The 27,118-nt window shown below is 46.7% G+C and overlaps 1 protein-coding gene across 2 annotated transcripts in view; it reads left to right on the plus strand.

Moving 5' to 3' along the window:
- Positions 1-27,118, plus strand: part of FBXO38 (F-box protein 38) — a 178,448-nt gene that overhangs the window by 15,148 nt on the left and 136,182 nt on the right. For both annotated transcript variants that reach the window (XM_063928016.1, XM_063928017.1), the window contains exons 3-6: positions 1,371-1,504; positions 22,119-22,282; positions 22,613-22,778; positions 22,872-23,009. In XM_063928016.1, the coding sequence (XP_063784086.1) occupies positions 1,371-1,504; positions 22,119-22,282; positions 22,613-22,778; positions 22,872-23,009 (602 nt within the window). The remainder of the gene's footprint in view (positions 1-1,370; positions 1,505-22,118; positions 22,283-22,612; positions 22,779-22,871; positions 23,010-27,118) is intronic.

The raw sequence follows: 27,118 nt of genomic DNA on the forward strand, positions 1-27,118 counted from the left end.
ATCCCCCCCCCCCCCCACCCCCCACAGGAGTAAAATCACATTGGATCCCCCACACACAGGAGTAAAAACACATTGGCCACCCCACACAGGAGTAAAAACACATTGGTCCCCCACACAGGAGTAAAAACACATTGGCCCCCACACAGGAGTAAAAATACATTGCCCCCACACAGTGGTAAAATTGCCCCATACAAGTAAAAAAAAAAAAATTCTCTCACAAAAAAACCCCCATATATTAAATTGTCTCAGACTCCGCTCCTCCTCCCTCTCCCTTCCCCATATAACACTTCAATAACACCGCCAAACACTACCTACAAAGCAGGCAGCTAGACGGAATAGCAGCTCCCTATGACAGCACACCATGACAGGCAGACCAGGCAGTTGAAGGAAGAGAAGCGGCGGTGGTGGGCTCCTCTCAGCGTGCGGGTGACATCACCAGCGTGCCGCACTACTGGGAGCTGGTTAAGTTGGTTGTGATCTACCGGCAGGTGCTCCGTGAGCTACCAGTAGATCGCGATCTACATTTTGTCCACCCCTGATCTACAGACTGCAGGGTGCCCGGCCTGAGCATCCTATGGTTGCTCCAATACAATTTGCAGTAGCTCTGCTGGCTGCACGGTGTCACTACAGTAACTGTGTTGTGGCACCACTCACACATCCTTAGTTACAGCCCCGTACATATATATTGGCTGTTTCTTGTTGCATGACGTACTGTAAGTAGTGTGGGTGTGCCTATATATGGTATGCAGTCAGAATATCTCTGGTTACAATGTCAACAGCAGAAGGGCGACATTGATGATGTAGACATGGTTAAATGACAACATTGACAAGGAGTCTACATTTCTTTTAGGGTTAGGCATAGAATTAGACTAAAAGCATTGTCCACATTTACATCAGTGTCATCATTACAACCATGTCGTTATAATCAATGTCATCATTACAACCATGTCGTTATGAGTGTCTACAAAATCTACCATGCACAGAACCATACACATCTTGCAATGCATCTGAACCCCCATCATGAGTTTATGCATCTAGTTACTATAAGTCCTAATCATCTACGTGTATTTGTACCTGCCATTTAGCAGGTGCAAGTGATATGCCTCCTAACTGATGTATATACATGAGTTGGATTTGTTTGAACATACCGTTACTGTAATTGGCCTGCGGTTGAACACCCCTGTCATCCCTATTTCACCTGTCCTGACGTAATAGTCAGATATGCAAACGTCATTATTAGCGCATATACATGCGTTCTCTCTGTGGGCATGCGCAGTGTGACTTTCAGCTATGAAAAGTGGTGTAAGTTCAACTCTTCATCATGGCCTGAATGTTTAGATGCTAACTTAATGTATGTGTTATCTGTGCAGATACCTGCCGCTGCAGGACATCATGTGCATGGAATGCCTGTCCCGGAAGCTGAAGGAAGCTGTGACTCTGTACCTTCGTGTCGTCAAAATGGTTGATCTTTGTGCTGGGCGTTGGTGGGAGTATATGCCCACAGGTAAGTGCTCCAAAACACTTACATTAATAAGAATGTTTTTCTCTTTGAGTTGTGTTTAGTTGCCTGTGTTTATTACTCTGTTTATTACTCTTAATGCTATACTTTGACACATTTAATAGCAAAACAATAGAACAATATTGGAGCATTATCTTGTGTTATGAAATTGTCAACTGTTTTTTCATCTTCTGTCATGTGTGAATAACATTTCTCCCATGGATTTAATTTCCGTGCTAGGGATTTGAATCCTGGTGAAGTTTATGGTTAACATTATAACATGATGAGGGTTAACACACATCATTACCTGACTGATGTGATTGATGTACTCTCCAGCCAGGCAAGACTGCCATTACATGTGTACGCGGCTTCTGAATTTTCAGTGTGCGCAATTACATGTGTTAGACTTTAAAAATGGTACTTGGAGGTGGCTGGAAAATTAAAGTTATAAGGAATGGGATGGGGGGAAAAAAAAAAAAAAAAAAATTATTATAAAATATATATACACACACACACATATATACATACAAACGTTATGGAGGCACTCGAGAACTAAATAGACGACACCGCCGCTGGTAAGGTTGACGTTTCAGGGACACCTCCCTTTTATCAAGACACTTTGCATAGCTGAAAGTCACACTGCACATGCCCACAGGGAGAATGCATGCATATGCGCTAATAATGATGTTTGCATATCTGACTAATACGTCAGGACAGGTGTCTTGATAAAAGGGAGGTGTCCCTGAAACGTCGACTTTACCAGCGGTGGTGTCGTCTATTTTGAGTGCCTCCATTACGTTTGTTTATATGCTCTTGGGAGAGGTTGTGCGTCGGATGATTCTACACGGTAAAGCGTGAGTGCCGGACATTTTTTTTGTGTGTGTGTATGCATATATATGTGTGTGTGTGTGTGTATGTATGTATGTGTGTGTGTGTGTATATATATATATGTTTTTATATATATATATATATATATATATATATACAGGTTGAGTATCCCTTATCCAAAATGCTTGGGACAAGAGGTATTTTGGATATAGGATTTTTCCGTATTTTGGAATAATTGCATACCATAATGAGATATCATGGTGATGGGACCTAAATCTAAGCACAGAATGCATTTATGTTACATATACACCTTATACACGCAGCCTGAAGGTCATTTTAGACAATATTTTTTATAACTTTGTGCATTAAACAAAGTGTGTCTACATTCACACAATTCATTAATGTTTCATTTACACCTTATACACACAGCCTAAAGGTCATTTAATACAATATTTTTAATAACTTTGTGTATTAAACAAAGTTTGTGTACATTGAGCCATCAAAAAACAAAGGTTTCACTATCTCACTCTCACTCAAAAAAGTCCGTATTTCGGAATATTCCGTATTTCGGAATATATGGATATGGGATACTCAACCTGTGTATATATATATATATATATATGTGTGTGTGTATATAATATATGTGTGTGTGTGTATGTATATTATGTCACAGACCTGGGATGGGAGAGTTGGGTACTCGGGGATTCCTCCAATGGTCGGGAAGAGGGACTGTAGCTGGGTTGAAATAACAATGGCCGAATGTAGGTCTTCCTCATGCAGATTTATAAGTTACTAATACTTAAGAATGATGCCAAAGAACACTGAATGAAGATATGAAATGATGACTTGAAAACGATGCTGAAGAATACTGAATCAAGCACTGAGTGATGTCTTGTAAATGATGCTGAAGAACACTGAATTTAGAAATAAGTGACTTGTGAGCGATGCTGAAGAAGAATGAAGAAATAAGTGATGACTTGTGAACGATGCTGAAGATCACTGGAACACTGCGAAAGCCGAGGAACACACTGGGAATGCTGGGACGCTGGAGCTCAGTGAAAGCTGAGAAACACACTGGAAATGCTGGAAAGCAGGCCTCCAAGTAAAGTAGCGTGAGCCTGGGAGTAGCTTGACAGCGACGATACTCAGGCGCCGGTGCTTTGGCCGGCGTTTCCTTTTGAATTACCCATTCTGCTCTCATTGGTGGGGGGTGCTCCGGGTCACCCCATTGGCCCATTCCACTCATGTGGATGCTGGGCACGCTGGGACACAAAGCTTAGTGCAGGGAGACCGCCCCGGAGACCTGGCGTGCAGCGAAGGGGTAAGCGCGATGGCCGCCGCTCCCTATTTGTGATAGTACCCTCTCGTCTAGGAGTGGCCCCTGGACACTTTTGTGGCTTCATTGGGTGCTTGGAGTGAGAGCTCCGAACAAGTTGTGGAGCGGAAACTTCTGTAGCATTCAACCAACTTCTCTCCTCTTGTCCATAAGCCTTCCATTCCACTAGGTACTGCAGATTCTTACGATAGTAACGAGAATCAAGAATAGCCTTGATATCAAATTCTGTTCTGGCCTCGGTCTCCACCGGAATTTATCTAGGTGAATCCGAATGAAAACTATTCAAACTGAGAGGGCGGAGGAGAGTAACATGGAAAGAGTTCGGTATACGAAAAGTGAGATGGCAAACCCAATTTTCAAACAACAGGGTTCAGGACTTGCAGACCTGGGTAAGGACCGATGAATCTTGGAGCAAGTTTCATAGTGGGCACCTTTAGACGGAGGTTGCGGGTGGAGAACCATACCCTGTCGCCAACCTTGTATTGAGCAACTGCTCGCCGTTTCTTATCCACAAAGAGTTTATATCTGATTGAGATTCTCTTAAGGTGAGCATGAATCTTATTCCAGATGTGACTGAAATGCTGCAGAGTGGAGGTTACAGCAGGAACGTCTTTCGAAAGGGAAAGTGGTAATTCAGGAACACGTGGATAGAATCCATAGTTGTTGTAGAATGGAGTTTCGCCAGTGGAAGTATGGTACTAATGATTATGAGCGAATGCTGCTCAGGGCAGTAACTCCACCCAGTCGTCCTGAGAAGGAGAGAGAGAGAGACGGAAAAAAGTCTCTAGGTCCTGATTGACCCTTTCGGTTTGTCCGTTGGTTTGTGGATGGTAAGCAGAAGGAAACTTGAGTTTAATTTGTAATGCAGTACAGAGCGTTCTTCAGAATCTTGTGGTGAATTGAACCCCTCGGTCGGAGACCACTTCCTGTGGTAACCCATGTAACCGAAACTGTTCTCGGATGAACAATTGAGCCAATTTGGGAGCCGTAGGTAGACCTGTCAACGGAACAAAATGTGCCATTTTCAAGATGGTGTTATATCCCTTGGAAATGGGTAACTCAGTGATGAAGTCCATAGAGATATGGGTCCAGGGCCTTCTAGGAACATACAAAGGATGGAGTAACCCGGCAGGAGGTAGACAAGGAATTTTCAGTTGAGTACATTGAGGGCACGAGCTGACGAAATCCTGTATATCTTTACTCATGGTGGGCCACCAATAAGCCCTTTGCAGGAATTCAAACCATTTTTTGTGCCCCTGGGTGACCGGAGAACTTAGAGATATAAGTCTACTGTAACAATTTTGGGCCAAGCTCAGCCGGAACGGATGACCTTCCTGGAGGAGGACCTAGGGAGATGGGAGCTGCGGAGATGGAGACTGGATTGAGAATTAGACTCTTTTCAACTGAACTCTCTTCATCGGAGGCGGTCAAGGAGCGAGACAAGGCGTCAGCTTTTGCATTGAGAGTCCTGGCCAGATACTAAATGATAAATGAAAACCGAGTGAAAAAGAGTGCCCATCTAGTTTGATGGGGATTAAGACAATGGGATTCATTCCGAGTTGATCGCTAGCTGCCATTGTTCGCAGCGATCAGGCTAAAAAGCTGCATTTCTGTGTATGCCTATGTACCGCAGTGCGCACGTGCGACGTACGGGTACAAAATCTTTTGTGGTTTTGCACAGGTTCTAGTAAAGCTTTCAGTCGCGCGGCAGGAAGATTGACATGAAGTGGGCATTTCTGGGTGGCAACCGACCATTTTTAGGTAGTGCATAGAAAAACACAGGCGTGTCGGGGAAAACGCAGGCGTGGCTGGGCGGGTGTGTGACGTCAAAAGCCGTCCATCCGTCGTTAGAATCATTGCACATGAAGAATAACTACAGGGCTGGTCTTGTTTTGCACAAAATGATTTTGCAGGCGCTCTGCTGCACAAGCGTTTGCACTTCTGCAAAGCAAAAATACACTCCCCAGTGGGCGGCGACAATGCGTTTGCACGGCTGCTAAAAGTAGCTAGCGAGCTATCAACTCGGAATGACCCCTATTGAGTGGTCTTAATGTAGAGCAAATTCTTGTGATCGGTGTAGATGGTAATAAGATGTTTAGCACTCTCCAATAAATATCTCCACTCCTCCAAGGCAGATTTTATAGCCAAAAGTTCCTGGTCTCCTATGGAAAAGTTTCGTTCTGCAGGCGAAAATTTCCTGGAGTAGTAGCCACACTGATGTAATTTCCCATCTGAAGAGTACTGCGAAAGGACAGCTCCGGCACAAAGTGAGGATGCATCTACTTCCAGGAAAAAAAGACTTCTCAAGATAAGGCTGCTGGAGCACCGGAGCAGACATGAAGTACGATTTCAACAGAGAAAATGCCTCCACGGCTCAGGAGGCCATAAACTTGGATTAGAGCCTTTCTTGGTCAGGGCAGTAATGGGTGCTACTATAGTGGAGAAACCCTTAATGAATTTCCGGTAGTAATTAGCAAAGCCCAGGAATCTTTGCACTGCTTTCAGGGAGAGTGGTTGAGTCCAATCCCGTTTGGCTTTAACTTTTTCCGGATCCATACGAAGCTCTGTGCCCGAGATGATATATCCGAGGAAAGGAATTGACGGTACTACGAAGGTGCACTTGGAGATTTTGCCATACAAATGGTTCTTACGGAGACGTTGAAGAACTTCCTTGACCTGTATCCTATGTTCCGAGAGGTTTCTGGAGAAAATTAAAATGTTGTCCAAATAGACCACTGCACTCTCGTAAAGCATGTCACGAAAGATTTAATTTACAAATCCCTGGAAGACGGCAGGAGCATTACTGAAACCAAACGGCATTTCCAAATACTCATAATGCCCATCCGTGGTATTAAAAGCGGTCTTCCACTCGTCCCCCTGTCTGACGCGTATGAGGTTATAAGCTCCCCTTAAATCAAGCTTCCTGAAAACGTGGGCTCCGCGAACCTTATCGAACAGCTCCGTGATCAATGGCAACGGGTAACTATTCTTGATGGTGATATCATTCAACCCATGATAGTCAATACAAGGTCTTAACCCCCCCGTCCTTTTTTACGAAAAATAAACCAGCTCCAGCTGGAGAGGTAGAGGGACGAATGAACCCTTTTTGGAGATTTGACTTGATATCATCTGTCATAGCTTGGGTCTCTGGCAAAGACAGGGGGCACGTGCGACCTCGGGGCGGCATTTTCCCAGGGATTAGATCTGTTGGACAGTCCCAAAGTCTATGGGGCAATAATTGATTGCCTGCTTGTTCGGCAAACACAACTGCGTATTCCTGATAGTCCTCCGGAAGAAGTTCTTGGGCTGACTTGGAAGACACCCGAAGCAGGTAAACGGGCGTGAGGCAACTTGAATGACAGTAGGAGCTCCAGGATAAGATTCACGTGAACTCCCAATTGATGTGGGGGTTGTGGGTCTTGAGCCAGGGTAAGCCGAGAACAAGGTCACGAGACATCTCCAAAATCACTAGAAACTCCAGATGTTCAAGATATAATTCTCTGACCAGCAGCTTGATTGGTTCCGTGCGACTGGAAATGACTCCATTGGAGATTTGGGTACCATTAATAGCGGTCAGCATAATGGGTCGGTCGATGGACTTCAGCTTCAGACCCATTTCCTGGGCGCAACAGGTAGAGATAAAATTCCCAGCGGCCCCGGAATCCAGCAAGGCGTAGAGGGACTTAGTGGCTGACTCAGAAAACAACATTACAGAGAGTAAACTGTTCTTTTCTGAAGAAGATTTGTACATGGCACCCAACTTGACTTCTCCAGAACAAGCTAGGCTTGTCCGTTTCCCGGACGAGACTTGCAAAACTTATTAAAGTGATAAGTGGATCCGAAATAGAGGCAAAGTTTCCCCTCACGACAACGCTGGCGTTCTTCAGGAGACAAACGGGCCCGATTGATTTGCATGGGTTCATCCTGACTTGGTGATGCAGCTTGTCTGGGAGGGAGAGGCCGGAACTTAGGCCGATTCAACCGGCTGCGCTCACTACCACGCTCCCGCATGCGGAGATCCACTTTGACGCAGAGTGAGATTAACTCTTCAAGTTGATCAGGCAGATCCCTGGTGACCAACTCATCCGTAAGATGATCCAACAGGCCACTCCAGAAGGCGGCCCTGGGAGCTTCATTATTCCAGCGCAATTCCGATGCGATGGGCTGGAGTTGGACTACGTACTGCCCTATGGAATGAGAGCCTTTTCGAACACGGAGCAGTTCGGTGACCTACCGGGCTCATCAAAAAGTCTTCATAAGGGAGCTATGAAGTCGGTGTAATTGGAGACCACTGGGACTGAACGTTCCCACAACGGAGATACCTAATCCATCGCTGAACCCTCAAGCAGGGAAATGATGTGCGCCACTTTGGATCGATCTGTAGGCAAGTTATGTGATAGTACATCAAAGTGCACCTCGCGCTGGTTCAAGAACCCGCGGCAAAGTTTTGAATCTCCATTATATCGGGATGGTGTAGGAAGCTGGAGACGAGACCTAACCACTGCCGAAGGCTGGGCATTTCCGGAGACTACTACCGGAGTGGAAACTGGAGCAGGACCCGGAGCCACTGAGGCCAAAGTTGCTTGTATTTGATCCAGGCGACCAGACAACTCCTGGAGATACTGCATCACCTGACCATGTGCTGCCTCCTGACTCTGTACACGGGAAGCCAAACTCTGTATGGCACTTGCTTCCGTGTTCCGATCCTCAGAGTCAATTTGGCCTGAGTATTCTGTCACAGACCTGGGATGGGAGAGTTGGGTACTCGGGGATTCTTCCGATTGTTGGGAAGAGGAACCCTAGCTGGGTCGATATAACGACGGACGGATGTAGGTCTTCCTTATGCAGATTTATAAGTAACTAATGCTTGAGAACGATGCCAAAGAACACTGAATGAAGAAGTGAAATGATGACTTTAAAACGATGCTGAATAACACTGAATGAAGAAATGAGTGATGACTTGTGAACGATGCTGAAGATCACTGGAGCACTGCGAAAGCCGAGGAACACACTGGGAATGCTGGGACCCTGGAGCTCAGTGAAAGCTGAGAAACACACGGGAAATGCTGGGACGCTGGAGCTCAGTGAATGCTGAGAAACACACGGGAAATGCTGGAACGCTGGAGCTCAGTGAAAGCTGAGAAACACACGGGAAATGCTGGGATGCTGGAGCTCAGTGAAAGCTGAGAAACACACGGGAAATGCTGGGACGCTGGAGCTCAGTGAAAGCTGAGAAACACACGGGAAATGCTGGGACGCTGGAGCTCAGTGAAAGCTGAGAAACACACTGGAAATGCTGGGAAGCGGGCATCTAAGTAAAGCAGCGTGAGCCTGGGAGTAGCTTGACAGCGACGATACTCAGGCGCCGGAGCTTTGCCCGGCGCCTCCTTTTGAATTGCCCGCTTTGTTCTCAGTGGTGGGGGGTGCTCCGGGTCGCCCCATTGGCCCATTCCGCCCACGTGGACACTGGACACAATGGCGGCGCCCGAGGAGCAGAAAGACGCCGGCTGCCACGCTGTCCGCACGTCAGGACCCGAAGCCTAGTGCAGGGAGACTGCCCCGGACACCCAGCGTGCAGCGAAGGGGTAAGCGCGGCGGCGGCGGACGCTCCCTATTTGTGATTATACTCCCTACTCACCTTGACAAAGGGACATGCCAGTCCCAAAATGTTGGAATATGCAGTAGTTTTCAATACATCTTTTGACCACTGAACAGTCCCTGAGTGCCGCTGATTACCTACTATATATATATATATATATATATATATATATATATATATATATATATATATATATACAGGTTGAGTATCCCATATCCAAATATTCCGAAATACGGAATATTCCGAAATACGGACTTTTTTGAGTGAGAGTGAGATAGTGAAACCTTTGTTTTCTGAGGCTCAGTGTATACAAACTTTGTTTAATACACAAAGTTATTAAAAATATTGTATTACATGACCTTCAGGCTGTGTGTATAAGGTGTATATGAAATATAAATGAATTGTGTGAATGTACACACACTTTGTTTAATGCACAAAGTTATAAAAAAGATTGGCTAAAATTACCTTCAGGCTGTGTGTATAAGTTGTATATGTAACATAAATGCATTCTGTGCTTAGATTTAGGTCCCATCACCATGATATCTCATTATGGTATGCAATTATTCCAAAATATGGAAAAATCCCATATCCAAAATACCTCTGGTCCCAAGCATTTTGGATAAGGGAGACTCTACCTGTGTATATATATATATATATATATATATATTCTCATACAGTATCTCCACTATGTGGAAAAGATAGCACTCTCCAGACTCCAGTATCAAAAATCAAAAAAAGGTCCACATTTATTTCAAAGTCAATCTCACAGTTTCCAGGAAGTGTCCAACGTTTCGGTCCACACCAGGACCTTTTTCAAGGTATACGGCAACACAATCAACAGGTGCAGCAGAAGTCAAAGTGGTGGTAGGAAACTGGAGCACCAGATAAGAGCCTCACAGGCCCCTATTATATACCTAAAAAGGCGCCAGTCCCGCCTCCAGTAACGCCGGAGCCGGGTGGAACGCACGGTGGAACGCAGGCGTCACTTCCGGTAATACCGGAAGTGAGCCGCGCAGCACTACTAAGCAATGTGGGCATAGGATAGACATCAACTAGCACACATGTGTCATGTGGGGCACCATCGAAGAGCATAGTGCTCGTAGTAAACTTCAAATACAGTGGCTTCCACAGAGTAGAAGGCGCCAGTTGAGCCGGGGTGGAACGCAGGCGTCACTTCCGGTAATACCAGAAGTAAACCGCGTGGCGCTACTAAGTAATGTAAGGACATAAGAAAATATTCAGTGGCACACATGTATCATATGGGGCACCATTAGAGAGCAGTTGTTCCCGTGGTATTTAGGGATAGATTGGGATGCATGGTGAACCGCAGGCGTCACTTCCGATCGGTGTCGGAAGTGAGCCGCGTATCACTACTGTGCAATACACGGGCATAATAGAACATACAGTGGCGCACACGGCTTATACACACAATGTGAGGGCATAATGTTATAGGTAACTTTAAAAATTCAGCGGTTTATATCGCACAACTGCTGTGGTAAACCGCAGGCCTGGACTGCTGACCTCACTTCCGGTATTGACCGGTACCCATGGAAATCCATCTGTGATTGCCCATTGCTAGTAGGTGTAACAAGAAAATAAACATTGAGACAAAATTGGAAAATATGAAAAATGGTAGTATATAAAGAGACCTGTGTGATCACTAAAGAGAAGACATACGTGTGTGAATCACCATAACGAAAAAGTACAGAATATAATGATAACTAATCACACTGGTTGAAACTATGTGCCTCTAAGGGGTAGGGTCATCAACAGTATACATGTAGAGATTCAGAGTTATTTTTAAAAAATGGACAACGGGTTGTTTTCATTCATGCCCCTGGGGGCAATAGTGTCCAGTCTGTAGATCCATGAACTTTCCCTTTTTCTGAGCAAAAGGATGCGATCGCCCCCTCGAGGTGGTGGGGGGATCCAATCGATTAGCTTCGATCTGAGGTCCGACACTTGATGTCGGGATGTCATAAAATGCCGGGCTACTGGCAGTGTAGCTGTCCCCGATGAGATTGCTTGGTGGATAGACGTTCTGTGGTTGGCCATCCTGTCACGGAATCGCCTGGAGGTCATCCCGACATAGTAAAGTCCACATGGGCAGGTTAAAATATAGATGAGATGGTCCATCATACAGTGCAGTCTATATTTGATCGCTATCGGTCGTCCAGAGTGGGGATGGGGAAAGGTTGGTCCTGTAAGCATACCTCTGCATGTAGTGCAACCTGTGCATCTAAAACAACCAGGGCGTCGTTCATGGAGCCATGTTGATGTCGTGGAGGGACTATGTTCAACCAGGGGTCTCATCAGTAGTTGTTTAAGGTTTGCTGCTCTGCGAAAAGCCATCATAGGGGGAGCACTTCTTTTCAGGCTAAGGTGGTCGTCTGTTGTAAGAATCGGCCAATGTTTACGGATTGATCTGGTAACATTATTGGATTGGTTACTGTATGTGGTGGTAAACACCATCCGGTTCGTAGTCGGTGTACCCTGTGTGTTGGTTGTGGGTGCAGCAAACTTCTTCCTGGCTGTCAGTAAACACCCCGCAATTATCTCCTTCTTGTAACCTCGTTGTAAAAATCGCGTGGTCATCTCGGTCAATTGGCTCTCCATGGTCTCATTTTCAGAATTGTTCCGCATCACCCTGAGGAATTGTGAGACTGGGAGGTTATTTTTAAGGCCGGTGGGTGTTGACTTCTTGAGAGTAGCAGAGTGTTTCTGTCAGTGGGTTTTCTGTATAGACTCGTGCTAATGCGGCCTTCCTCCAGAGTAACCGTGATATCCAAAAAGTTGATGCTTCGTGAGTCACTGTGACAGGTGAATTTGACCGGGTTCTCGAGTCCATTCAAAAAGATGATCATCTGATTGAATGTTTCCATGGGGCCTTTCCATAATAAGAAAATGTCATCTATAAATCGTTTATAGAATAGTATCTGTGTCCCATATATGGGCAGGATGTGCGATTGCTCATATTCAGTCATAAATATGTTCGCATAGGCCGGTGCGAGGTTCGATCCCATAGCTGTCCCCTCTCGTTGTAAATAATACTTTCCTCTGTACAAAAAGTGGTTTTGTTTAAGGACTAGACTTGCTAGTTCCAAAAGGAATTCTATTGGTGGTCCGATGGGTGGTTGTAGTAGTAGTGCTCTTTCCAATGCTTGAAGGCCTTGTTCATGGGGGATGATAGTGTATAAGGAACACACATCCATTGTCGCCAGTAAGATGTTGTCCAAATTTGGAGGTAAAGTGGACAATTTGTGGAGAAAATCTGAAGTATCCCGCACATAGCTACTGCTGAGTTGTACTATGGGTTGTAAAAAGGTGTCGATATAGATGGCCAGTGGTTGTAGAAGCGAGTTTCTGGCCGAGATGATTGGCCTACCTGGTGGGTGTGAGAGGATCTTATGAATCTTAGGAATGGTGTAAATAATGGGGCATACCGGAAAGTCAACAGTCAAAAATTCATATGTGTGTTTATCGATATGCTGTGATTGGAACCCTAAACGTAGTAGGTCATCCACCCTTGTTTTTATGTTTGGGATGGGGTTGCTCTGGAGACAGGTATAGGTCAAGTCATCAGTCAGCTGTCTCACTATTTCTGTATTGTAGTCATCCCAATCCTGCACTGCCACCGCACCACCCTTATCAGCTGGCCTAATAACAATGCTGGTACAGGTTGAGTATCCCTTATCCAAAATGCTTGGGACCAGAGGTATTTTGGATATGGGATTTTTCCGTATTTTGGAATAATTGCATACTATAATGAGATATCATGGTGATGGGACCTAAATCTAAGCACAGAATGCATTTATGTTACATATACACACAGCCTGAAGGTCATTTTTTATAACTTTGTACATTAAACAAAGTGTGTGTACATTCATACAATTCACTTATGTTTCATATACACCTTATACACACAGCCTGAAGGTCATTTAATACAATATTTTTAATAACTTTGTGTATTAAACAAAGTTTGTGTACATTGAGCCATCAGAAAACAAAGGTTTCACTATCTCACTCTCACTCAAAAAAGTCCGTATTTCGGAATATTCCGTATTTCAGAATATTTGGATATGGGATACTCAACCTGTATCTTTCTTTAGCGCAGTGAGGGCCTTACGTTCTGCGCTGGACAAGTTATCAAAGCGTGTTTTAGGAGTGGGCATAAGTGCATCATGTTCAACAAGCCGGGTGAAGGTCCTAATACTGGGGTTAGAGGAGGTCGGATCGAATGTGGACGGCCTATGGAGAAGTGTGCTCTCTCCCTCCAGGTCTGTGGGGAAATGCTCTCGTAGTCTGAGCTTACGGACAAATTTGTATATATCGACTGTGGTGTCAAACTGGCTGTGGGGAGTGGTGGGGACAAATGAGAGGCCTCTGGAGAGAAGTTTTAATGTAGCCTCATCTAGGGTCTTACTAGATAAGTTAAAGACTAGTTCAGGTTCTTGTCTCTGCATTTGCGCCACGTGTCTCCCCTTCCTTGGGTGCGGTCTCCGCGATTTGTGGCTGGAGGTCGGCTGGCGGTGGTGGTGTGATCTAAAAAAGGTCTTTGTGGTGGGCGGCTATCAGAGAATTCTGTCTCAGAAGTAGTGTTCACTCTAGGCTGTTTTAGCAGGGCGCCGCGCCCTGCCCGTTTTTTAACAGGCAAAACCCGCCCTGCCCCTTTTGCGGCGCCCTGCTAGAACAGCCGCCCGCTGCCTGCCCTCCCGGCGTGTATAGATGCCGTGCGCATTCGCGCGGCATCCATTCACGCATTGGGAGAGGGCTGGGGGAAGCCCAGCACCGACGGAGGTGCTGGGCACGCCCCCAACAGTGACGTCGCCGGCCACAGACGCTCTCTATAGTAGCGTCTGTGGGCCGCACCGCCCCCTAAAATGACGTAGGCGTGGTCACGCCCCTAATTTGCATGACCGCGCCCCCATTTCGGACACGCGCACGCACATGTGCCCCCGGAGTCAGGCGCCCTGCCCCTTTTCACTCCTAGAGTGAACACTACAGAAGCCGATGCTGAAGAACCAGTTTCATTAAAGTTAGGCTGTCTACGCCCTGGTCTACGTGTTCTATAGGGCCTTTGTGGTCTATTAGATCTAGAGTCGCCAATCAGCCACCTATACATCGTATGGTTTTGATAATCAGACGTAACAGTAGAGAGTTTACTGCGTTTGAATGCGGTAATCTCTTTTTTATAGGTGTCTACCTGGGTCTGCAATTTATCGATCAAGTTGTTAGTCTTGTCGTTCCTAATGGTGACTAGGTGTGTATCGTTGAAGATATTAATTTGTGCTTTAACTTTCTTCAACTCTGTACCGACCTCCTCTATGACCAAAAGTATAAGGTCCAGGGAGCACTATGCTCTCCGATGGTGCCCCACATGACACGTTTGCTACTTGATGTCTATCCTATGCCCACATTGCTTAGTAGTGCTGCGCGGCTCACTTCCGGTATTACCGGAAGTGACGCCTGCATTCCACCGTGCGTTCCACCCCGGCTCCCGCGTTACTGGAGGCGGGACTGGCGCCTTTTTAGGTATATAATAGGGGCCTGTGAGGCTCTTATCTGGTGCTCCAGTTTCCTACCACCACTTTGACTTATGCTGCACTGCTGAACCTGTTGATGGTGTTGCCGTATACCTTGAAAAAGGTCCTGGTGTGGACCGAAACGTTGGACACTTCCTGGAAACTGTGAGATTGACTTTGAAATAAATGTGAACCTTTTTTTGATTTTTGACACTCTAGTCTGGAGAGTGCTATCTTTTCCACATAGTGGAGATACTGTATGTTGTACTGTGGGTCCCATCTTATTAGGTTGGACCTTGATTGGCACCCCAGCAGCTGCCTGTGTTGAGTGAGAGTGCAGGGATACCTATATATATATATATATATATATATATATATATATATATATACACACACACACACACACACACTGTGTGTGTATATATATAATGTGTGTGTGTATAATTTCTTAATTTCTCTAACGTCCCAAGTGGATGCTGGGGACTCCGTCAGGACCATGGGGTTTAGCGGCTCCGCAGGAGACAGGGCACAATAATAAAAGCTTTAGGATCAGGTGGTGTGCACTGGCTCCTCCCCCCATGACCCTCCTCCAAGCCTCAGTTAGATCTTTGTGCCCGGCCGAGAAGGGTGCAATCTAGGTGGCTCTCCTGAGCTGCTTAGAATAAAAGTTTAAGTTAGGTTTTTTATTTTCAGTGAGTCCTGCTGGCAACAGGCTCACTGCTACGAGGGACTTAGGGGAGAGAAGTAAACTCACCTGCGTGCAGGATGGATTTGCTTCTTAGGCTACTGGACACCATTAGCTCCAGAGGGAGTCGGAACACAGGTCTCACCCTGGGGTTCGTCCCGGAGCCGTGCCGCCGACCCCCCTTGCAGATGCCGAAGTTGAAGAGGTCCAGAGGTCCAGAAACAGGCGGCAGAAGACTTTCAGTCTTCATAAGGTAGCGCACAGCACTGCAGCTGTGCGCCATTGTTGTCAGCACACTTCATACCAGCGGTCACTGAGGGTGCAGGGCGCTGGGGGGGGCGCCCTGGGCAGCAATGTATTATACCTTTTTTATGGCTAAAATACATCACATATAGCCCTTGAGGCTATATGGATGTATTTAACCCCTGCCAGATCTCACAAACTCCGGGAGAAGAGCCCGCCGTTTTAGGGGGCGGGGCCTATTCTCCTCAGCACACGGCGCCATTTTCCTGCTCAGCTCTGCTGTGAGGAAGGCTCCCAGGCTCTCCCCTGCACTGCACTACAGAAACAGGGTTAAAACAGAGAGGGGGGGCACTTATTTGGCGATATGATTACATATGTGAAAATGCTATAAGGGAAAACACTTGTATAAGGGGTTGTCCCTGTATAATTATAGCGTTTTTGGTGTGTGCTGGCAAACTCTCCCTCTGTCTCCCCAAAGGGCTAGTGGGGTCCTGTCCTCTATCAGAGCATTCCCTGTGTGTGTGCTGTGTGTCGGTACGTGTGTGTCGACATGTAGGAGGACGATGTTGGTGAGGAGGCGGAGCAAATTGCCTGTATTGGTGATGTCACTCTCTAGGGAGTCGACACCGGAATGGATGGCTTATTTAGGAATTACGTGATAATGTCAACACGATGCAAGGTCGGTTGACGACATGAGACGGCCGGCAAACAAATTAGTACCTGTCCAGGCGTCTCAGACACCGTCAGGGGCTTGTAAAAACGCCCATTTACCTCAGTTGGTCGACACAGACACGGACACTGACTTCAGTGTCGACGGTGAAGAAACAAACGTATTTTCCTTTAGGGCCACACGTTACATGTTAAGGGCAATGAAGGAGGTGTTACATATTTCTGATACTACAAGTACCACAAATAAGGGTATTATGTAGGGTGGGAATAATCTACTTGTAGTTTTTCCTGAATCAGATAAATTAAAGTGTGTGATGATACGTGGGTTTCCTCCGATAGAAAATTATTGGAGGTATACCTTTTCCCGCCAGAAGTGAGGGCGAGTTGGGAAACGCACCTTAGGGTGGATAAGGCGCTCACACGCTTATAAAAACAAGTGGCGTTACCGTCTCCAGATACGGCCGCCCTCAAAGAGCCAGCTGATAGGAAGCTGAAAAATATCCTAAAAAGTATATACACACATACTGGTGTTATACTACGACCAGCAATCGCCTCAGCCTGGATGTGCAGCGCTGGGGGGGCTTGGTCGGATTTCCTGACTGAAAATATTGATACCCTTGACAGGAACAATATTTTATTGACTATAGAGCATTTTAAGGATGCATTTCTATATATGCGAGATGCGCAGAGGGATATTTGCATTCTGGCATCAAGAGTAGATGTGATGTCCATATCTGCCAGACGATGTTTATAGACACGACAGTGGTCAGGTGATGCAGATTCCAGACGGCACATGGAAGTATTGCCGTATAAAGGGGCGGTCCATCGGACCTGGTGGCCATGGCAACAGCTGGAAAATCCACTTTTATTACCCCAAGTCACATCTCAGCAGAAAAGGACACAGTCTTTTCAGTCTCAGTCCTTTCGTACCCATAAAGGCAGGAGGGCAAAAGGCCAGTCATATCTGCCCAGGGTTAGAGGAAAGGGAAGAAGACTGCAGCAGGCAGCCCATTCCCAGGAACAGAAGTCCTCCACAGCTTCTGCCATGTCCGCAGCATGACGCTGGGGCCATACAAGCGGACTCAGGTGCGGTGGGGGGTCATCTCAAGAGTTTCAGCACGCAGTGGGCTCACTCGCAAGTGGACTCCTGGATCCTACACGTAGTATCCCAGGTGTACATTGGAAATTCGAGACGTCTTCCCCTCACAAGTTCCTGAAGTCTGCTTTACCAACGTCTCCCTCCGACAGGGAGGCAGTATTGGAAAAAAATTCACAGGCTGTATTCCCAGCAGGTGATAATCAAAGTACCCCTCCTACAACAAGGGAAGGGGTATTATTCCACACTATATTGTGGTACTGAAGCCAAACGGCTCGGTGAGATCTAAAAGATTTGAACAATTACATACAAGGGTTCAAATCAAGATGGAGTCACTCAGAGCAGTGATAGCGAACCAGGACGATATGGTGTCACTGGATATCAGGGACGCTTACCTACATGTCCAAATTTTGCCCTTCTCACCAAGGGTATCTCAGGTTCGTGGTACAGAACTGTCACTATCAGTTCAGACGCTGCCGTTTGGATTGTCCACGGCACCCCGGGTCTTTACCATGGTAATGGCCGAAATGATGATTCTTCCTAAAAGAAATATGGACGCTTTCCTGATAAGGGCAAGGTCCAGAGAACAGTTGGCGGTCGGAGTAGCACTATCTCAAGTAGTTCTACGACAGCACGAGTGGATTCTAAATATTCCAAAATCGCAGCTTTTTCCGACGACACGTCTAATGTTCCTAGGAATGATTCTGGACACAGTCCAGAAAAGGATGTTTTCTCCCGGAGAAGAAGACCAGGGAGTTATCCGAGCTAGTCAGGAACCTCCTAAAACCAGGAAAAATATCAGTGCATCATTGCACAAGGGTCCTGTGAAAAATGGTGGTTTCTTACAAAGCGATCCCATTCGGTAGATTTCACGCAAGAACCTTTCAGTGGAATCTGCTGGGAAAATGGTCCGGATCGCATCTTCAGATGCATCAGCGGATAACCCTGTCTCCAAGGACAAGGGTGTTTTCTTCTGCGGTGGCTGCAGAGTGCTCATCTATGAAAGGGCCGCAGATTCGACATTCAGGACTGGGTCCTGGTGACCACGGATGCCAGCCTGAGTGGCTGGGGAGCAGTCACACAAGGAAAAAATTTCCAGGGAGTGTGATCACGTCTGGAGACTTCTCTCCACATAAATATACTGGAGCTAAGGGCAATTTACAAGGCTCTAAGCTTAGCAAGACCTCTGCTTCAAGGTCAGCCGGTATTGATCCAGTGGGACAACATCACGGCAGTCGCCCACGTAAACAGACAGGGCGGCACATGAAGCAGGAGGGAAATGGCAGAAACTGCAAGGATTCTTCGCTGGGCGAAAAATCATGTGATAACACTCTCAGCAGTGTTAATTCCGGGAGTGGAAAACTGGGAAGCAAACTTCCTCAGCAGGCATAACCTCCACCCGGGAGAGTGGGGACTTCAGCGGGAAGTCTTCCACATGATTGTAAACCGTTGGGAAAAACCAAAGGTGGACATGATGGCGTCCCGCCTGAACAAAAAACTAGACAAATATTGCGCCAGGTCAAGGGACCCTCAGGCAATAGCGGTGGACGCTCTGGTAACACTGTGGGTGTACCAGTCAGGGTATGTGTTCCCTCCTATGCATCTCATACCAAAAGTACTGAGAATCATAAGAAGGAGATGAGTAAGAACGATACTCGTGGTTCCGGATGGGTCAAGAAGGACTTGGTACCCGGAACTTCAAGAGATGCTCACGGAAGAACCGTGGCCTCTACCTTTAAGAAAGGACCTGCTCCAGCAGGGGCCTTGTCTGTTCCAAGACTTACCGCGGCTGCGTTTGACGGCATGGCAGTTGAACGCCGGATCCTGAAAGGGCATTCCAGATAAAGTCATCCCTACCCTGGTCGAAGCCAGGAAGGATGTAACCGCAAAACATTTTCACCGCATTTGGCGAAAATATGTTGCGTGGTGTGAGGCCAAGAAGGTCCCTACAGAGGAATTCCAACTGGGTCGTTTCCTACATTTCCTGAAAACAGGACTGTCTATGGGCCTAAAATTAGGGTCCATTAAGGTTCAAATTTCGACCCTGTCAAATTTCTACCAGAAAGAACTGGCTTCAGTGCCTGAAGTTCAGACGTTTGTAAAAGGGGTACTGCATATACAGCCTCCTTTTGTGCCCCCAGTGGCACCTTGGGATCTCAATGTTGTTTTGAGTTTCCTAAAGTCACATTGGTTTGATCCACTCACCACTGTGGAATTAAAATATTTCACATGGAAGGTGAAGATTCTATTAGCCCTGGCTTCAGCCAGGCGTGTGTCAGAATGGGCGGCTTTATCATATAAAAGCCCTTACTTAATTTTTCATTCTGACAGGGCAGAATTGAGGACTCGTCCTCAATTTCTCCTTAAGGTGTTTTCTGTTTTTCACATGAACCAACCTATTGTGGTACCTGCGGCTACTAGGGACTTGGAGGACTCCAAGTTACTTGACGTTGTCAGGGCCCTGAAAATATATGTTTCCAGGACGACTGGAGTCAGAAAATCTGACTCGCTGTTTAGCCTGTATGCACCCAACAAGATGGGTGTTCCTGCTTCTAAGCAGACGATTGCTCGCTGGATTTGTAGTACAATTCAGCTTGCACATTCTGTGGCAGGCTTGCCACAGCCAAAATCAGTAAAAGCCCATTCCACAAGGAAGTGGGCTCATCTTGGGCGGCTGCCCGAGGGGTCTCGGCTTTACAACTTTGCCGAGCTGCTACTTGGTCAGGGGCACACCCTGACTGAGGAGGACCTGGAGTTCTCTCATTCGGTGCTGCAGAGTCATCCGCACTCTCCCGCCCGTTTGGGAGCTTTGGTATAATCCCCATGGTCCTGACGGAGTCCCCAGCATCCACTTAGGACGTTAGAGAAAATAAGAATTTACTTACCGATAATTCTATTTCTCGTAGTCCGTAGTGGATGCTGGGCGCCCATCCCAAGTGCGGATTGTCTGCAATACTTATACATAGTTATTGTTACAAAAATCGGGTTATTCTTGTTGTGAGCCATCTTTTCAGAGGCTCCTTCGTTGTTATCATACTGTTAACTGGGTTCAGATCACAGGTTGTACGGTGTGATTGGTGTGGCTGGTATGAGTCTTACCCGGGATTCAATATCCTTCCTTATTATGCACGCTCGTCCGGGCACAGTATCCTAACTGAGGCTTGGAGGAGGGTCATGGGGGGAGGAGCCAGTGCACACCACCTGATCCTAAAGCTTTTATTATTGTGCCCTGTCTCCTGCGGAGCCGCTAAACCCCATGGTCCTGACGGAGTCCCCAGCATCCACTACGGACTACGAGAAATAGAATTATCGGTAAGTAAATTCTTATTTTTTTTTAAAAGTAAATAGCATATGAACAAAAGGACATTTGTAAAGCTAAGAAACCACATTAACATTCTGGGAAAGTAGAAAGGTTGGTTAAAAAAACTAAAAGAAAGAAAAAAAGAAATAACTGAAAGTAAAGCAACTATTGACTGTTTACAAATACTAACTTTCATTGAGGTCTGCTGAAAAAGTGTATTCGCTAATCAAAGCAAGAAAAGTGTTTGGATAGAGTAAATAAACAGTGGGTGGTATACTCTTAGCAGCGGTGCTTTATAGCTGCTAATGGCATCGCCGGGGGCTATCCTATTAACTCCGATGACGGCTCTTTTATCATGTGATGCTGGCACTTATCGGGGATTATGCTTCAGGTGCCGCAGGTATCCGAAGCATAATTCCAGATAAGCAGTTGCTGTAGACGTGATAACACATGAGATCGGGGACTTAACCCCTGTTCCCATGTGTTTTCGTACTATTGTGCGGTCCAATTTCGGCCTCTAATTGGATACCGCGATAATGACCTTCTGTCATTGCGATATTTGACCGTTTTTACCAGCCGAAAGAGGATCGGAGCTAATAAGATACCGCCCTATGTGGTTATGGAAAAAAAAAAGTGCATATTTGGGGATAACTTGAGTGAATCTGTGTTTCTTGATTGGATGCATTATGGTTGTCTAGTAGATGGGCTGTGTGACACCCAGTAGCTGGATGAAAGTGTGAGTATGGACGTGACCTGTGTACGCAGTGTGAATCTGTACATAGTTATACACCCAGAAAGAAAATAAGGCCCTCTCTATCTCAGGATAACACCAATCATTTGAAACTCCAAGCTGTATCCATTTCCGTGTTGAGCTTTTATAATACAGTAATTGTAGGTTGCAACATGTATTCATGCAGTCTGACTAGGCACACAAATAAAAACATATGACCAGGCAACAGGTGATAATGGGGCAGATGTATAAACCTGTAGAAGGCATAAGGAAGTGATAAACCAGTGATAAATGCACCAGCCAGTCAGCTCCTGTCAATTTGCATATTGGAACTGATTGGCTGTTGCGTTTATCACCTTGCACTTCTCACCGGTTTATCACTTCCTTATGCCTTCTCCAGGTTAATACATCTGCCCCTATATGTAGTACCTGCCAGTTTTAGTAAAAGAACTCCAATGGTGTTGCTTTTTATTTACACATTAGAACACTGTCATCTCTTACAACTATCTTGTTTAAAACTCCAGAAGTTTATAGGGTAAATAAAAATTCTCTTGTATGTCTTAATACAGATGTTGTAGCTGATTGCTACCTAATTGTCTTTAATTCTGTAGGATTCACTGATTCCAGTTTCTTGAAATTGCTGAAGAAGATGCCTGATATTGAGCAGCTTTATGGCCTTCACCCTAGGTATTTGGAGAGGCGCAGAGTTCGGGGCCATGAGGCTTTTAGCATTCCTGGTGTGTTAGAAGCTTTGCAGTCCTGCCCAAATCTCCTGGTGAGTTCCTCTTAAGCCTATCCAAGAACATTTTAGAAGACACAGTGTCACATTCTGTTCATACTATGTCATCTGTCAGTTCTGTTCATTATTATTATTTCCAAATGAATAGTCTGAATATGTGCAGGCTTTTTATGATAATTTTTAATGTTTAAAATGATGGTGTTCTTCTGAAGACTACATTCTACTTTCGTGCCTGTCATAGGCTGTCTTTTCTGTGTTTACTCTTGCACAGCCATGTGTTGGTCTTTCCTCTCTAATGTTGAATGGACTGTATAATGTACATTTGTTAAAAATATTGGTGTCACTGTTTAACTATGTCATCACCAGGGTGTGGAAACTTCACATCTGGAGCTTGTGGAAGCTATCTGGACATACATGCCACAGGTTCATATTTTAGGGAAATTTCGGAATCGCAATGGGGCTTTTCCTATACCACCAGAGAATAAGCTAAAAATACCCATTGCTGCCAAAATCCAGACCTTACATTTAGTGGGTAAGCATTTGTCGGTAGTAGAAATTATTGTTATATATGCGTTTTTGCTTTTTTTTAGTTTAATAACTCCTAGTATCTTCCACCTTTGTAAAGGAGTGAATGTTCCTGAAATCCCCTGCATTCCATTGCTGCGTCATCTGTATTTAAAATGGGTGCGCTTAACCAAACCTCAGCCTTTTAAGGACTTCCTGTGCATCAGTCTGCGAACCTTTGTGATGCGAAATTGTGCTGGTAAGAATAAGTCAAGCACACTGACTAATTCATCATTGTATTGTACAGATCCTATAGCTTAATAATATTGTCTCTCTTAGAATATATCTCTTACGTCCTAGAGGATGCTGGGGTCCACATAAGTATAATGGGGTATAGACGGGCCCACTAGGAGCCATTGGCACTTTAAGAGTTTGAGAGTGTGGGCTGGCTCCTCCCTTTATGCCCCTCCTACCAGACTCAGTTTAGAAAATGTGCCCGGAGGAGCCGGTCACAGCTAGGGGAGCTCTCCAGAGATTCTTTAGTAAAAGTTTATTTTAGAGTTTATTATTTTACAGGGAGGCTGCTGGCAACAGCCTCCCTGCTTCGAGGGACTTAGGGGGGGAGTAGTGTCCGCCCTGCGGGGTCTGAGCCATTATCTCCGCTGACAGGACACTGAGCTCCTGAGGGGATCGAACGTTCCCCGCCACAGGGGATCGCTCACCCCGGCAGCATGCTGCCACCCCCTTACAGAGCCAGAAGATCAGAAAATGGCAAGATATGGCGGCACAAGGGTAGGTGCGCAGCTCTGAGCGTCTGCGCTCGGGAAGGCTCAGCGGCACACAGTGTTGGCGCTATGAGGGGCGTCCTGAGCCAGCGTCTTAATACCCTACACTGGTCACAGTTGCTAACCGGAGACTGAATCCCCAGGCTAGCGTCAGAATCTGCAGTACACAGACGCTAACCGGAGACTGAATTCCCCGGCTAGCGACGGAATCCTTAGGCCAGTATAAAGAATTTGTGTGGGAAGACTCACCATCTTCAGGAGGCGGAGCTTCTCCTCAGAGCGGACCCAGCAGTGTTCGGCGCCATTTCCCTGCCTGCAGTTCCTGTACAAAGGGAGCTGACCCTCCAAGCAACTCCAGCTATCCTGAGCGGTATGGGGATGCAGCTCATGTTTGAGGCCATTAGAGATATGTTGAATATTGCTGACATGTCGCCTGAGCAGGTTGATTAGGCTTACGTCACTGACAATAGGAAAGCCTCACTAACCTTTCCTGCGTCTAAAGTATTAAACGCTATTTGAAAAATCCTGAGTGTAAGGATTCCAGATCCCCAATGGGGTTCTGGTTACATTCCCCTTCCCTAAGGAGGATAGAAGGGATCTGCCGCGTTGAAAGAACCGTCTGATCGCAAGATTGACGCAACACTCAAATCCATATACACGGCTTCGGGGGCGATACTACAGCCTACCAGGGCCTGTGCATGGATTTCTAAAGCTGTAGTAAAGTGGTCTGGCACGTTACTTGAGAAATTGGTTACAATGGATAAAAGTGACGTTGAATTGTTCTTGCGTAACATACAGGATTCTGCGGGATTTACGGTGGAATCCATGGAACACCTGGGTTTGTTGGCTGCAGGAATATCTTCTATGTCTGTCTCAGCTCGTCGAGGATTGTGGCTGCGCCAGTGGTCTGCCGACGTGGAATCCAGGAGAGGTGTGGAGACCCTACCCAGGTCAGGCTCTCTTTGGGGAGGCGTTGGATGCATGGATCTCCACGGCTACAGCGGGTAAGTCCCCTTTTCTTCCCTCAGCAGCTCCTGCTACGAAAAGACCCTTTTCTTCACCTGCATCACGGGCCTTTCGGGTTTCTAAACCGAGAAAGGCCAAACCGTCCTACACCTTCTTTAAACGTGGGCGACAAAAATCCAAGAAACCTGCTGCGGCAGGTTCCCAGGAACAGAAGCCTGCTTCAGGTGCACCAAAGTCCTTTGCATGATGGTGGACAGCGCGGCCGGGAGGTAGGGCTGGTGGGGGAGAGACTCAGACATTTCAGTCACGTCTGGGTGTCGTCCGGCCTGGACCCCTGGGTACTAGATATTGCGTCCCAGGGGTACCGGCTGGAATTTCGAGATCTCCCTCATCGGTTCTTCAAATCGGGCTTGCCAGCTTTGCTGGCAGTCAGGGCTACCCTACAGGGAGCCATCCAGAAGTGTGTGGAGGCACAGGTCATTGTACCAGTCCCTCCACAAATGCAATACACGGGTTACTGTTCGTACCTTTTCGTGGTACCAAAACCGGATGGTTCGGTCAGGCCCATTCTGAACTTGAAATCACTAGACCCCTTTCTGAGGGAGTTCAAGTTCAAAATGGAGTCTTTAAGGGCAGTGATACTGGAGGAGGGGGAATTCCTGGTATCCCTGGATATCAAGGATGCGTACCTCCACATTCCGATTTGGCTGCTGCATCAGGCTTATCCACGATTCACACTGTTGGACAGTAATTTTCTGTTCCTGGCCCTGCCATTCGGCCTCTCCACAGCACCGAGAGTTTTCACCAAGGTGCTGGCGGAAATTATGGTTCTCTTCCGCGGATAGGGGGTGAACATAATTCCATATCTGGACGATCTGCTGATAAAGGCATCGTCCAAGGAGAAGCTGTTACAATCCATAGCTCTCACGACCCAGCTTCTCAGGGAACATGGTTGGATCCTGAATCTTCCAAAATCATATTTGGAACCAACCTGGAGGTTGTCCTTTCTGGGAATGATCCTCGACACGGAGGTGCGGAGGGTGTTCCTTCCAGAGGACAAAGCTTTGGTGATTCAAACAATGGTCCGGGATGTCCTGAAGCCAGCCCGGGTGTCGATTCATCAGTGCATTCGCCTTCTGGGGAAGATGGTGGCCTTTTACGAGGCGCTGCAGTACGGGAGATTTCATTCTTGGTCCTACCAACTGGATCTCCTGGACAAGTGGTCGGGATCCCATCTACATATGCACCAGAGAATACGTCTGTTGCCAATGGCCAGGATTTCGCTCCTCTGGTGGCTGCAATTACCTCACCTTTTGGAGGGCCGCAGGTTCGGGACTCAGGTCTAGACCCTTCTAACTACGGATGCAAGTTGCTCAAGAGGAAACCTTCCAAGGAAGGTGGTCAAGTCTGGAAGCCGGCATGCCGATAAACATTCTGGAACTAAGAGCCATCTACAACGGTCTTCTCCAAGCGGCCCATCTTCTGAGAAATCGGGCCATTCAAGTGCAGTCGGACAACGTAACGACAGTGGCTTACATAAACCGACAGGGGGGAACGAAGAGCAGAGCTGCAATGTCAGAGTTATCAAGAATCATCCTCTGGGCAGAAAAACACGCGTTGGCGCTGTCAGCAATCTTCATTCTGGGAGTAGACAACTGGGAAGCGGACTTCCTCAGCAGACACGACCTCCACCCAGGGGAGTGGGTTCTCCATCCGGAGGTGTTCAAGGAGGTAACAGATCTTTGTGGTGTACTCCAGAGCGACGTGATGGCCTCTCGTCTCAACAAGACGCTTCGGCGGTATTGTTCCAGGTCGGGGGACCCGCAAGCAGTGACTCCGTGGGTGTTCCAGTCGGTGTACGTGTTTCCTCCACTTCCACTCATTCCAAGAGTTCTCAAACTCATAAGGAGAACAAGAGTTCAGGCAATCCTCATTGCTCCGGACTGGCCAAGAAATGCTTGGTACGCAGATCTTCTGGATCTACTGCTAGAAGTGCTGAGGCCTCTTCCTCTTCGTGAGGACCTGCTGCAGCAGGGGCCGTTTGCCTATCAAGACTTAATTGCTACGTTTGACGGCATGGAGGTTGAACGCCAGATACTAGCTCGGAAGGGGATTCCGAACAAGGTTATTCCTACCCTGATACAGGCTAGGAAAGGAGTAACGTCAATACATTACCATCGTATTTGGAAAAAATATGTATCTTGGTGTGAGTCCAAGAAATCTCCTGCGGTGGATTTTCAACTGGGACGTTTTCTCCTCTTCCTGCAAGCAGGTGTGGATATGGGCCTGAGGTTGGGATCCATAAAGTTCCAGATTTCGGCCCTATCTATTTTCTTCCAAAAACAGTTGGCTGCCCTCCCTGAGGTTCAGACTGTTTTGAAGGGCGTTCTGCACATCCAGCCTCCCTTTGTGCCGCCTACGGCGCCCTGGGGTCTCAACGTGGTGTTGCAGTTCCTCCATTCGGACTGGTTTGAACCTCTACAGGAGGCTGAGATCAAGTTTCTCACGTGGAAGGCTGTCACTTTGTTGGCCTTAGCCTCTGCTAGACATATGTCGGAGTTGGGGGCTTTGTCATGTAGAAGCCCATACTTGATCTTCCATGAAGATAGAGCTGAGC

Source organism: Pseudophryne corroboree, chromosome 6, assembly GCF_028390025.1.
Source record: "Pseudophryne corroboree isolate aPseCor3 chromosome 6, aPseCor3.hap2, whole genome shotgun sequence".
Classification (NCBI taxonomy): domain Eukaryota; kingdom Metazoa; phylum Chordata; class Amphibia; order Anura; family Myobatrachidae; genus Pseudophryne; species Pseudophryne corroboree.